Source organism: Podarcis cretensis, assembly GCF_951804945.1.
Source record: "Podarcis cretensis genome assembly, chromosome: Z".
Classification (NCBI taxonomy): Eukaryota; Metazoa; Chordata; class Lepidosauria; order Squamata; family Lacertidae; genus Podarcis; species Podarcis cretensis.
The window spans coordinates 9,111,726-9,125,404 of record NC_137184.1 but is presented as its reverse complement, the minus strand read 5'-3'; the positions used below and the strand labels follow the sequence as shown (position 1 = coordinate 9,125,404).

Here is a 13,679-nt window from a genome sequence, read left to right as displayed (position 1 = left end):
AAGTAAAAGAAAGAAAGAAAGAATTTATTGATACCTGTATGGCCGCTCGCAGAACACATTGTGAAAAGAAGCTGTACAGTGGTACCTCGGGTTAAGAACTTACTGTAATTTGTTCTGGAGGTCCGTTCTTAACCTGAAACTGTTCTTAACCTGAAGTACCACTTTAGCTAATGGGGCCTCCTGCTGCCACCGTGCTTTTGGAGCACGATTTCTGTTCTCATCCTGAAGCAAAGTTCTTAACCCGAGGTACTATTTCTGGGTTAGCAGAGTCGCTAACGTGAAGCGTCTGTAACCCGAGGTATAACTGCTTTTCTTGAACTGAAACTTTCCCTTGATAGTAGCAACTTCCAGGAAGGTTGCCCTGTTTCTTTGGTTGCAGCAAAAGCAACTTAGGTTGCATATACACCCGTATATTTAAATCACACGGCCCCAAAGAATCCTGGAAACTTGTTGTCACCCCTCACAGAGCTCCATTCCTCAGCAATCTAGCAAATCACTCTTCCCAGGGTTGTTTGGTGGGTGGGATGGGAAGATGAGCTTTAAATTTTTGGCGTTTGTGTAGCCAAAGAATCTTGTGGCACTTCAAAGACTAATAAAATTGTCACGCATTTGAGGCTCCATTAGGCCCCATTCTTACCTGGAAGCCTATTTTGGAGGTGTTGAGGTTCTAGAACAGAGCTTTCCAAACTGTGTGTTGCAACACATTAGTGTGTTGGCTGCAGTGTGTAGGTATGTCACTTGAACGCTCCCTGTGCTCCTCCATGGGCTGGAAAGGGGTTAGTTTAACCTCTGGTTTGCTAGTAAAATGGAATTACTGTGTAGTGAAATAATGCATGTCTAAAAAGTGTGTCACCAACTTGAAAGGTTTGGGAAGCTCTGCTCTAGAGGCTTCTAAAATAGGCTGTCTTCAAGTCAGAACAGAACCTAAGGCAGGCGTAGGCAAACTCGGCCCTCCAGATGTTTTGGGACTACAACTCCCATCATCCCTAGCTAACAGGACCAGTGGTCAGGGATGATGGGAGTTGTAGTCCAAAAACATCTGGAGGGCCGAGTTTGCCTATGCCTGACCTAGGGGATATCTTAGTGACTAGTTTCTAAGGCCAGCTTGCTTAACACTAATCATTGTTTAGCCAGTATATCCAAACTAATTTCATCCCTCTTGAAGGGGAAGAGTTGTTTTTCTCTCTCTGGGAGGAGGAGGGCAAGAATGAATTCACAAAGTCACAAAGCAGATTGAATAGTTAAAACCTACTCAATCTTTTTTTTCCTAAAATGCCAGTAGTCTCCCACCACCCTGCCACCTCCTTGTGTGTGAGAGGTCGTGGTGACCTTTGTTTTAAGAGCATAGTTTGTGCCTATGAAATGGCTGCTGTTTCAGCAGCAAGGAACGTTGGAAGGGAAATGGTTCTCCTTCCTTGGCAGTCTCACTTTGGTGCAAAAGGCCTGTAGAGGGAGCCCTGCCCTGTGTGGCCTTAGCTATGTCTGTTTGCTCATGTATTCCTCTTCTGCTACAAACAGCCTTTGTCCCGGGCGTCGGACAATGAACGCAGGAACATTTGGGGCATGTTCAGGAAGACACAGCTAGAGCTGAATGTAAAGACTGGTGATGAGCTTCACTTCTGGGTATTGCAACAGATCATTGTAGTAAGTCATGCTTGCAGTGCTCCACTGAATGAGGGTTGGTGGTGTTGTTTTTTTTAACCCCTCTCCTGTCAACAGTGCACATTAAAGCTTTGGGTTTAGGGCAGTAGCCACTGAATGGCAGGGCCTGGAGCTAGCAACACTTCTTAATCTTTCCAGGGCTGCTCTGGAGCAAAAGCTCTGCATTTCGACTTTGTGAATTGACCATGCTTTCAACACCCAAAGCAGGGAATCATGCACCTGGCAAAGTGGGCTCTAGTTCACCAAAGCTGGTGCCGAAATAAAAAAGTGTTGGGTCTTTAAGGTGTTATGGGACTCTTTCAGTAAGGAAGGGAGACCTGTTGAATTGCTTGCAACTTGCATCTTGCTTAGAATTGGGCTATTATAACATAGACCAAGATATGACGGGCCTGGGCAGGGAATCAATAAGAGGTTAAAAAGGGCTTTGGGTGGGAAAAAAGTTTAGTGTGGAAAAATTAATTAACGAGTCTCAGACATAAAGGGCATAAGCATGTACAGAGTGCACCTTCTTTGCCAATGAGGAATTCCTCTATTTAAAAAGATTACTCCATAATACAGCAGTATTTCTTTATTTTTAACATTTTTTGATTCCTAGTAATGGTGACTGATGAGGATGATCGATTATTTATAAAAATAATAAATATTATTGTTTACTAGCTCAGTATTGTCCTTCCTGAGGAGGTCTCATTTGCACTGTACAGTGGTACCTCGGGTTACATACGCTTCAGGTTACAGACTCCGCTAACCCAGAATTAGTACCTCAGGTTAAGAACTTTGCTTCAGGATAAGAACAGAAATTGTGCTCCAGCGGCGTGGCAGCAGTAGGAGGCCCCATTGGCTGAAGTGGTGCTTCAGGTTAAGAACAGTTTCAGGTTGAGTACAGACCTCCGGAACGAATTAAGTACCTAACCTGAGGTAACACTATACACTTAAAGAGGTAACATGCCTGTCACTGGGTTCCCCCAAAGAATCCTAGGGACTGTAGTTTGTTCAGGATGCTGAGAGTTATTAGATGACACCCCCTAACCCCCCCCACATACAATGCCCAAAGTTCTCTGCGAAGAGGGATTGATTGTTTAACTGTAGTTCCAGTTCCACAGATTGATGCGGTTGATATGGTTGGGCATATCTGTGGTAAGGCAATTGCTCAGGTAAACTGGTCACAAGGTTTTAAGGGCTTCTTGATAAAGAATAGTTGTGCACCTTTCTATTGCCAAGAGAGCCCCAAAATTGATAGATTCCGCCTGTTCCATTTTTTTAAAAAAATAAAATCATAGCCCCACAGCATATCTCAGCTTTGTCCTTCCCATCTCCTCTTTCTGGTATTTGGAGAAAAGCTAAATCTTTATCACCACTGCAAATACATGTTGACTTTTCTTTTCTCATTTGTGCTCGTCCTTAGCCTTAGTGGAGCTTTTTCTTTGGTGGGGTGTGTGTATTTTTATGTATATATGTATATATGCTTTGACTGTCATGAAGGATTGCAATGATACGAGCTTTAACAGTGAAAAAGGTGGGAGAACTGCTTGCGATTTAGAAGCTGTATTTATTCCGAATTTCCATCCAGTTTGTTTGGTTGAATTGTGCGAGTTGCTGAAGCATTCTGTAGCTGTTTACATTTATATCGAGTTCTTCTCGTGTGTCCTCATTAACCCCCCTTTAAAAAGAAGTATATGTTTTTGAACCTGTTGGTGATTGAAACAAAAAAATTCAAACTGAGAACAACTGCAGCCATATAACTTGATGCAGTTAAAATACACTTCAAGCTGGAGTTTGCAAACACCTTTTTTTGCATTTATACTCATGTTGGGAATCTTAAATTCCAAGCTCCTCCACCATTTTGCCTGTTGCAGTTGGGCCACTGGCATAAAGAGCTTCTCCATAAAACCTTTTCACTGTACTTTCCTTCTAGGCGAGTGTAATCTGCCTCGAGTTTGGCAAAGTGTTAGAACGTGTGCCGATTATCTCGGTTAACCGCATATCATATCTAGAGAGAAGGGCAGTGTCCTTGTATCTGTGCTGCCTGAAATACCAGCAGCTACCGAGAAGCCTGCGAGTTTCTCTTTGAAATGGCTGGAGCTTTGAAGGGTGAAATAGTTCTCCACCGAGCATGCTCACTTTAGAGGGAGCTTTAATCACATGAGCAGCAACTGAATGAGGATCTGGTTGAGTCTTCCTCAAAATAAGAAGACTTTTGCTGTGTTGACAGGTACAGTATCTTGTCACTTCAACCCTTTCCTTGTGCCTTCAGTAGTAGATTCCTTCCTCTTGCAGGAATACTGCCAGCTGCTAAAAGGAGGGAATCTTGGACGCAAGATTTAAAAGATGATCATGGCTGGATTTAGTTACTGTATTTTTGTACTGTCCGTTCCCCTACTCAAGAAGTGAAACAGCAGAGCAGAATGCTGCCTCTTCCAAATCGGTGCAGGATATTTTAATGGTGCCTGGGGCTTGGGTTTTGGGGTTAAAGAGGATGGAGTGTCTGGAGAATATCGTAGTAAAATTACCTGCTGGACTTTTGTTGTTGTTGCTGCTGCTCAGTAGAATGGTATTTATGGTTGAGTGAAAAAGTACCAGTTTTAGAACGGTTGTGCTGAAATTTTGTAAATGATTGCAATTTTACGTTTTCCTGCCTCATTTAATGTACATTTTTTGGGGGGAGTGTGGGAGAGGGCTGGGAAGGGGTCGGTTAACAGGAAGTTATAAACTATTACTTAAGCATGTTGTTTCTCACTGGGATGGCCAGTTTTGCCCTCAAACCCTTTAATACACACACACACACACACACACACACACACACACACACACACAATGGGAGGTTTGAGTCTCTTGGAGTTTGATTTTCACTTGCCTGATGTGAAGTGTTTAAAAAAACCCCCAAAACATTTCTTTGTGTCAGGAATACCCATAGTTGTGTGTTCGGAACAGTGTGATGTAGACCTGGTGTCTTTGCTTTGAGAAAGAGCAAGCCAGGTATCAGTGGGGCTTGCCTTCTCTGGGGCAGGTGGCATAATATCTCTATTCAAGGTGAAAGGCCCAGGCATAGAGAGCTATGCACAAGGTGTGACCGGAAAGTTCAGTGAATGGTCACAGAAATCGGACAGCGAGAAATATTTGAACATACATTCGGCATCAGAAACCCACGAAATACTCACAATTGTGTATGGAGATAAAGCTGTAACTTGAAAGACAGTGTATGAGTGGTTTAAGTGTTTCTGTGAAGGGCGGCAAACCATCGAAGATGACCCTCAGTCTGCCAGACAGTTGATGAGCAGAACGGCGGCAAATGTCAACAGAGTTTGTTAGTTATTGATGTGGGATTGGCGTTTGTCCATCCAAATGGTGGTGGAAGAATTGCATATTCTGCGTGAAATTGTTACTGAGGTTGCTGAGTTATCCCGCCCTCCATATTCTCCTGACCCGGCCCCACCGGATTTCTTTATCCAAAACTGAAATCTGCACTGAAAGGGTCTGGTGCGTCTTATAGATCGAAAAATTTAGTGGAAGAATTGTGGAGTTGGAATGGTGGTGGAAGAATTGCATATTCCATGTGAAATTGTTACTGAGGTTGCTGAGTTGTCCCACCCTCCATATTCTCCTGATCTCACCCCACTGGAGTTCCCCACCGAATTGTGGAATCGGAAGGGACCCTGAGTGTCATTGGCCAATCCCCTGCAAAGCAGGAATCTCAACTATATCATGCATGACATTTGGCCATCCAACCACTGCTTAAAAACCTCCAAGGAAGGAGAGACCACCACCTCTTGTGGGAGTCTCTTCCACTGTTAAACAACTCTTACTTTCAGAAAGGTCTTCCTGGTGTTTAGCTGAAATTTACTTTCTTGTAACTTGACTAGGGCTGGGCAATATCTTGATTTATAGTCCAAAACCAGTTTGAAGTCCATATTATGATGTCAGTTTCGTAATTTTTGACCTGGCAATATATCATGAATCATGACGTGTGTGTGTGTGTGTGTGTGTGTGTGTGTGTGTGTGTTTGCATGCATTGCGAAAACCACAATGCAGGAAAAACTGAAGCCAGCCAATACCTCTACATAGCTCCATCTTTATTTCAGACATCATGATGTACTTCTGTTGATGTAGCCTAGAATAGCATTTCTTTTTGCTGCTGCATCACATTGCTGACTGATGTTATGTTTGTGGTGTGCTAAGACCCTAGATCATTTTAACATTAGGCACACGTATGCTTCCTAAGTCTAGAACCTGAGATTTGTCCCTGTTGAATTACATTCTGTAGCCAGTAAACCAATCTATGGTTTTGAGGGAAACATTTCCACACACACTTCATTTATATTCTTGCCTTGTTTAATGGTTTCATGATCTGTCCATATGATCCGCAAGTCTATTTTTATAATCTTTTATAAATAATTTTTTATTAAATTTTACAATTTTATCATCATCACAATCATTATTTCAAAAACAAAATACTTTATAAATCCTCTGCCCCCCCCCCGTGACTTCCTTCAATTTCCTTTTCTAGTTTTTTTGGCATATTATCTCACCCTGCTTATTGGTTAATTCTTACTCTTCTTCACCTATCATTTTAAGATCTTATTTCTATTTCTGCATTTTGTAAATTGCAAGTGTTTAATCAAACCCTGCAAGTGAGTCCATTTCTTCCCATTGATTCTGTATATAAAACATAAATTGTTCCCATTCCTTCTTAAAATCTCTATTGTCTTTATCTCGAAGTCTTTCCGTTAGTTTAGCCATTTCAGCATATTCCATCAGTTTTCCTTGCCATTGTTCTTTAGTTGGTATTTCATTGCTTTTCCATCTTTGTGCTAGCAATATCTTAGCTTGACCTGAAATAAAGCTTCTGGATTCTCATCTATAATTTATCTTTGGAATCTAGATATGGTGTAACTAAACCCTTTCTTCTTGTCTTCTTTAAAAACCTCATTTATTTTACGATATTGCAACCAGTCATAAACATAATCCTTTATATCACTAAACTCCTTAAGCTATATGTGGGCCATTCTCGTTCCATATTTATTTTTTGAATTGAGATTACTTCTAATGGAGAGACCCACCATGTAGTCTTTTGTTCTAATAGGTCTTTGTATTTTCCCCATACCTTTAAAAGTGACTTCCTAATTATATGATTGTAAAACGCTTTATGAGCCTTCCCTTTAAAGGTAAAGGTAAAGGTACCCCTGCCCGTACGGGCCAGTCTTGACAGACTCTGGGGTTGTGCGCCCATCTCACTCAAGAGGCCAGGGGCCAGCGCTGTCCGGAGACACTTCCGGGTCACGTGGCCAGCATGACATCACTGCTCTGGCGAGCCAGAGCCGCACACGGAAACGCCGTTTACCTTCCCGCTGGTAAGCGGTCCCTATTTATCTACTTGCACCCAGAGGTGCTTTCGAACTGCTAGGTTGGCAGGCGCTGGGACCGAGCAGCGGGAGCGCACCCCGCCGCAGGGATTCGAACCGCCGACCTTTCGATCGGCAAGTCCTAGGCGCTGAGGCTTTTAACCCACAGCGCCACCTGCGTCCCTCTATTATACCATACCTTTATTATACCATAAATACACATAAATACACATGGCATCCAAATCTGTTATCATGTCCTTCCAGATCTAACAAATCTGTATTCTCTAATTTGATCCAATCCCAGATCCAAGTAACACAGGACGCTTCATAATAACATTTAAAATCCGGAATTCTCTTCTATCTTTATTGTCTGTAAGTATTTTGTATTTTATCCTTAGTTTCTTCCCTTTCCAGATGAATTTTGGGATAGCTTTTTGCCATTTTTGAAAGCATATTGTACAACTTAGAAACGGTATTGTCTGGAATAAAAACATTGTTGGCAATACGTTCATCTTTATTGCCGTAATTCTACCTATCTTTATAATTTTGAGGCTCTTGTCATCCAGCAAGGGAGACGTGGTTTTTTAAAATTGTCAACCAGAAGAATTTAAAAGAGCTATGTTAAATACACATTGGAATGGAAAATAACTTTAGCATAAGTAAACTGTCCTTGAATATGATTTTTTTTCTTAGCTGGTTGCTGGTCCTGGCCTAGGACTGTACCTTCAGATGCATTTGATGTTTGTAATGCTTTTCATGAAATGAGCTTTATTACTGATGACTGTTGTAGAAAATTTGATTTGGTCATATTTAAAAGTCCATTCTCAATGCTTTCCAACAGACAAATTATTTCTTTTTGCAGAACTGAATGGAGAATGTTGAATAACCACAATTAGAAATAATGCATTTACTGTTAAAAGGTGTAATTGGTTATCTTTATGTTACTTTCCATTAGTTTTGCCAGCATTGTGTGAGCTGCACAAGTATAGAAGAAAAGATACATTTCAGTGTATAACAAATAATGCTCGTAACTTTTTTTAAAAAGTTTCTAATCTAGTTTCTCAGCTGCTTATGTGGGGCTTGTGAACACATGCACACACACACACACAGAGAGAGAGAGAGAGAGACACACACACAGTGGTACTTTGGGTTACATATGCTTCAGGTTACATACTCTTCAGGTTACAGACTCCGCTAACCCAGAAATAGTGCTTCAGGTTAAGAATTTTGCTTCAGGATGAGAACAGAAATCGTGCTCTGGTGGCGCGGCCCCATTAGCTAAAATGGTGCTTCAGGTTAAGAACAGTTTCAGGTTAAGAACGGACCTTCAGAATGAATTAAGTTCTTAACCCGAGGTACCACTGAATATATATATGTATGTATATATATATGTATGTATATATATATATATATATATATGTATGTAATGGATTGTGAAACCTCTAAAGAAAGCAGGAGGGCACTTAGTAGAAATTGTAGTAAGCACGATCACATGGTTCTGTGTAATGCCTTGCTCCTGCCTATGACTACCAAGCAGTTTCAAATTCACCTTTTCTTGGCAAAGAGCATGGATCACTGCCACAGAAGTGTAAACATGGCCATTGGTATTTAATTATCAAGAAAATCTTGTGTAGGCCACCTTTTGAGGCATAGCTTGCTCATGGTTGATTGTTGTTGTTGTTTAGTTGTTCAGTTGTGACCGACTTTTCGTGACCCCGTGGACCAGAGCACGCCAGGCACTCCTGTCTTTCACAGCCTCCTGCAGTTTGGTCAAACTCATGTTAGTAGCTTCAAGAACCATCTCGTCCTCTGTCATCTCGTTCAACCATCTCGTCCTCTGTCATCCCCTTCACCTTGTGCCCTCAATCCTTCCCAACATCAGGGTCTTTTCCAGGGAATCTTCTCTTCTCAAGAGGTAGCAAAGTATTGGAGCCTCAGCTTCAGGATCTGTCCTTCCAGTGAGCACTCAGGGCTGATTTCCTTCAGAATGGAGAGGTGTGATCTTCTTGCAGTCCATGGGACTCTCAAGAGTCTCCTCCAGCACCATAATTCAAAAGCATAAATTCTTCGGCGATCACCCTTCTTTATGGTCCAACTCTCACTTCTATACATCACTACTGGGAAAACCATAGCTTTCAACAATATATCATGGAAATTTATAAAAAAACCCATAAAGTTAATGGGATTAGGAGAAACTTTTAGCAGAAGCGTAGAAGCATTTTTCAAAATCAGAAAGCAAAACTGATCATAAACAACGAAATATCTGACAGCTTCAATATAAAGAAAGGAACTAGACACGGCTGTCCGTTATCCCCACTGCTAATTATTGTAGTCCTGGAAGTATTGGCAATGCTAATTAGAGAAGGTAAGAAATTAGAGAAGATTAGAGATAAAAGGAATAAGAATAGGAAAGAAAGCCTTTAAATTAAAAGCATATGCAGATGATTTAGTAATAACAGAAGACCCATTTGAAAGCTTACCAAAAATCTTAGAAAGGACCTATGAATTCGGCCAGGTAGCAGTATTTAAATTGAATATAGATAAAACTAAGGTCTTGGATAAAAAATATGAAGGCTCAAGATAAATTACAATTTCAGGCGTCGCCTGGTCTATCAATTGTCAAAAAAATTAAATATTTAGGAATCTGGATCACTGCGGAAAGCATAAATTTATATAACAACCATTACATTAGGACATGGAAAGAGATGAAAAGAGAATTATTAATATGAAACAGATTGAATCTCTCATTTTGGGGGAGAATTAAAATGAATGTGCTGCCCAAAATGTTGTTCCTATTTCAGGTGATTCCAGTGATAGGCAGGGCAGGATGCTTCAAAGAATGGAAGAGACACTTTTCAAATTACATCTGGCAGGGCAAAAAGCCCAGAATAAAACATAAGTTACTTATAGACATTAAAGAAAGAGGAGCCTTTGTCCTACCAGATTTGAAGATCTATTACGAGGCATCATGTCTATGCTGGTTAAAAGAATGGTTTTTTTAAAACTATATAGTAAGGAAAACACTATACACAGTATGGGATAAATACAAAGGCCTATTGGAACTGAAAACTCCCTGGTGGCTTTCACCGTTAGAAGTCATTTCGGTAAAGAAAAAAAGCATTAAAAGAAAAAGGGCAACCTATAAAGAATTATTGAAAGAGGAGGCAAATCAATTGATGTTAAAGAAATTTGAAGAAATTAGGCATTATATGATAGACTGGCTGCAATATCATCAATTGAATGAAACCTTTAAATTAGATAAGAAAAATTCAACAGAAAATTCAAAGCTAGAAAAAGAATTAATACAAAATAAAAGCAAAGTGTTATCCAAAATGTATAGATTATTATTTGATTCGGAAGTAAAGGATGAAGAGGTAAAATAAGTCATGATTAAATGGGCAAAAGACTTTGGGCATACGATACAGATGGATGCATGGGAAAAATTGTGGACCAGAGATTTAAAATTTATGGCGTGCTACACACTAAAAGAAAATGTTATGAAGATGTTTTACAGGTGGAATTTAACACCTAGTAAACTAGCAAAGTTGTACAAAATAAACTCAAATAAATGTTGGAGGTGTAAGTAGGTAGAAGGAACACTTACATATGTGGTGGGGATGTAAGAAAATTAGAAACTTTTGGGATAGTATTTATGAAGAATTGAAAAAAATGTTCAGACAAACCTTTGTCAAAAAGCCCGAAGCATTTCTCTTGGGTTTATTATCATCAGATATCCCAAGCGATAAAAGGAGGATATTTTTATATGCCACTATAGCGGCAAGAATGCTTATTGCCAGAAAATGGAAAGGCGAAGAGATTCCAACAAAGGAAGAGTGTCAAATAAAGTTATTTGAATGCATTGAGCTGGCCAAAATGACAGAAATAATTAGGAACAGGACAACCCAAAAGTTCAGTAAGGAATGGGAGTGTTATAAAAATTACCTAGAAAAAAATTGTTCTCAAACAAAACCCTTACTATGCTTTGATTAACTTTTGCAAAAGACAAAACAGTTATAATTGAATAACTTATAATTAATTGAATAATTGAATAACTTAATACCAAGAAATGAAAAACATCTAAAGAAGGCAGTTAAGGAAAGAAAAGAATAACTCAAATTGAGGTGGTGGACGGAAGTCAGCACAAAGAACTAGAGTGGTTAGGTTTGATAATTCAGAATAGTAATAATGGGTTATTGATGGTGGGAAAGATATTTAGTTGTTACGTATTTTTATGTATTTGTTTATTCTTAGTTTTAGTTTGAATTTTGGATGGCATTTTTCTGCGTATGTATGTAAAGCAAAATTCAGTAAAAAATATTAAAAGAAAGAAAGAAAGAAATGTAAAGTAGCTACAAATCCAAAGAAACCTTTTGGCATTATTTTTAACCTCCCTTGCAAGCCTGAGCTGATTCTGAGCTTTGACCAACCTGGTTTTCTCCATGCAGCTGTGTATGCTGGAACTGGAAGTCTATAGCAGACACTCACAGTAAGGTTACTGTTATTTCTCTATCCTACAGTTTTTACCCATATACAGTGGTACCTCGGGTTACAGTCGCTTCAGGTTACAGACGCTTCAGGTTCCAGATTCCGCTAACCCAGAAATAGTACCTCGGGTTAAGAACTTTACCTCAGGATGAGAACAGAAATCACGCGGCAGCAGCGGGAGGCCCCATTAGCTAAAGTGGTTCCTCAGGTTAAGAACAGTTTCAGGTTAAGAACGGAGCTCCGGAACGAATTAAGTTCTTAACCCGAGGTACTCTCAATCTGCCTTCCACACTCCAAGTGTGGATTTCTCCACAAGTGTACACATTATTTACATATAATTCTTCTACTTCTCCCTTCCTGCTTGACCTATTCCTTTTAAGCAGATTGTTTCTACTTTTAACCCCTCAGTTTCTACGTTCCAGTCATGAGTTTCAGTAATGCTTATTCGGTCATATTTTCCACCATGTATTAAGAGGTCAAGTTTTTGCTTGCTTATTTAATATATTCTGTGCATTTGTGTAGAGGCAACTGAAATGCACACTGCTGCCTCTGTCCCCCTCCATAGGGAGTCACCTGCCATCACCACTTGATGCAGCAACACTTGAGGGTGAGGAAACTGGACTCAGAATTGGGAGTCACTGCACACATGATGGGAATTGTTAACCCCAACTTGGTGCAGCCATTTTATCTATTTATCTTCAACTCTCTTGTTGTTGTTTAGTCGTGTCCGACTCTTCGTGACCCCATGGGCCAGAGCACGCCAGGCACTCCTGTCTTCCACTGCCTCCCGCAGTTTGGTCAAACTCATGCTGGTAGCTTTGAGAACATCTTGTCCTCTGTCGTCCCCTTCTCCTTGTGCCCTCCATCTTTCCCAACATCAGGGTCTTTTCCAGGGAGTCTTCTCTTCTCATGAGGTGGCCAAAGTATTGGAGCCTCAGCTTCAGGATCTGACCTTCCATTGAGCAATGTGATTACTGATCTGTCTTTCCTCATTTATCCTTATAATGGTGCCCTCTGAGATGTGAATAGTACTGAACTGGAGAACGAAAGAGATCTTGCAGAGAATTCTTTTTTTTTTTCTTGCAGAAGATACCTTGTTCCTTCTGCCTGAAATGTGGATGTTCTGCTACTGAGCTGTGGCCTTTCCTCAGTGGTCAGGGTCAGGGAGTTGCAGCCCAACAGCATATTTGGAACCCAAGGTTGCAGAACTCTATGTTAGGGCAAGGGATATAACTCAGTGGTGGATTCCATGTTTTGTTAGCAAAAAGTTCCAGGTTTGGTCCCTGACATCTTCAGTTATAAGGATTGGGCAACAGATGATGTAAAAGACTTCTGTTTGCCTAAGACCATGGAGTGGTCCAGTGACCATCCAGTGAGGCTATGTAAATATTAGCAGCTGGAAACACTGTGAAATGTATTCCCCCCCCCCCCATGTTTCAAGTTGTTTTTCTTTACTTTCCTGCACATGTCAGAGAGGTGGCAAGGTTGTCTTCACCCAATGCATGCTACCCTATTCATTTCCTTGTGCCAAACTTCTATTTGCTGAAGCTGGCACCTGCGCAGGTATACTGGCTGCCTGAAATCTTCTTACCTCAGCTGCACTGCAGCTTCCATTTTCTAAGTGTATGGATATTGATTTGAGGAGAGTGCATGAAAGAGGAATCCTGAAGAAGCTTATGGGAGACAGGTAGATAACAGCTAACATCATGCTTAAAACAGCTTAAAACACCAAAAGTTGGGAGGTGGCACAAATGGTAACACAACTTCTAAGGAGATGGTTGTGGGCTAGACAGACCAATAGTCTGACCTGTTGGAAGGCAAACAGCTCTGTGTCTAGACTAGTGCTTTTCAAACCTGGGTCCTCAGCTGTTGGACTACATCACCCATCTTCCCTAGCTAGCAGGACCAGTGGTCAGGGATGATGATGGAAATTGTAGCCCAACAACCGCTGGGGACCCAGGTTTGAGAAACCCTGGTCTAGATCATAGAATCACAGTGGATCATTTCCTCATGGTTGTCTTGTGCAGCACACAGCACACCCTGTAAATTAAACCATCCGGGTAGGTGTCTCCATGTTACCTGCTTCCTGGTCCGTTTGAGCACATTCTGTTAAAAAGCCAAGAGCCTCCAGGAGTCCTATAGAGGATGAGGATTTTAGGACCTGCTGCTATGGAAAATTTCCTTTTTACTCCAAGC

General features: G+C 40.8%; 1 protein-coding gene across 13 annotated transcripts in view; it reads left to right on the top strand.

The window, feature by feature from the left end:
* The window catches only part of EHMT1 (euchromatic histone lysine methyltransferase 1), a 139,184-nt gene that overhangs the window by 44,113 nt on the left and 81,392 nt on the right, over positions 1-13,679 (top strand). The window contains exon 1 of one of the 13 annotated variants that reach the window (XM_079961936.1): positions 1,533-1,644. The exons of the other annotated variants lie outside the window; for them this stretch is intronic. Within the exon in view, the coding sequence (XP_079818062.1) occupies positions 1,564-1,644 (81 nt within the window). The 5' untranslated portion in view covers positions 1,533-1,563. Of the gene's footprint in view, positions 1-1,532; positions 1,645-13,679 lie in introns of those variants that run through there. 13 annotated transcript variants of the gene reach the window in all.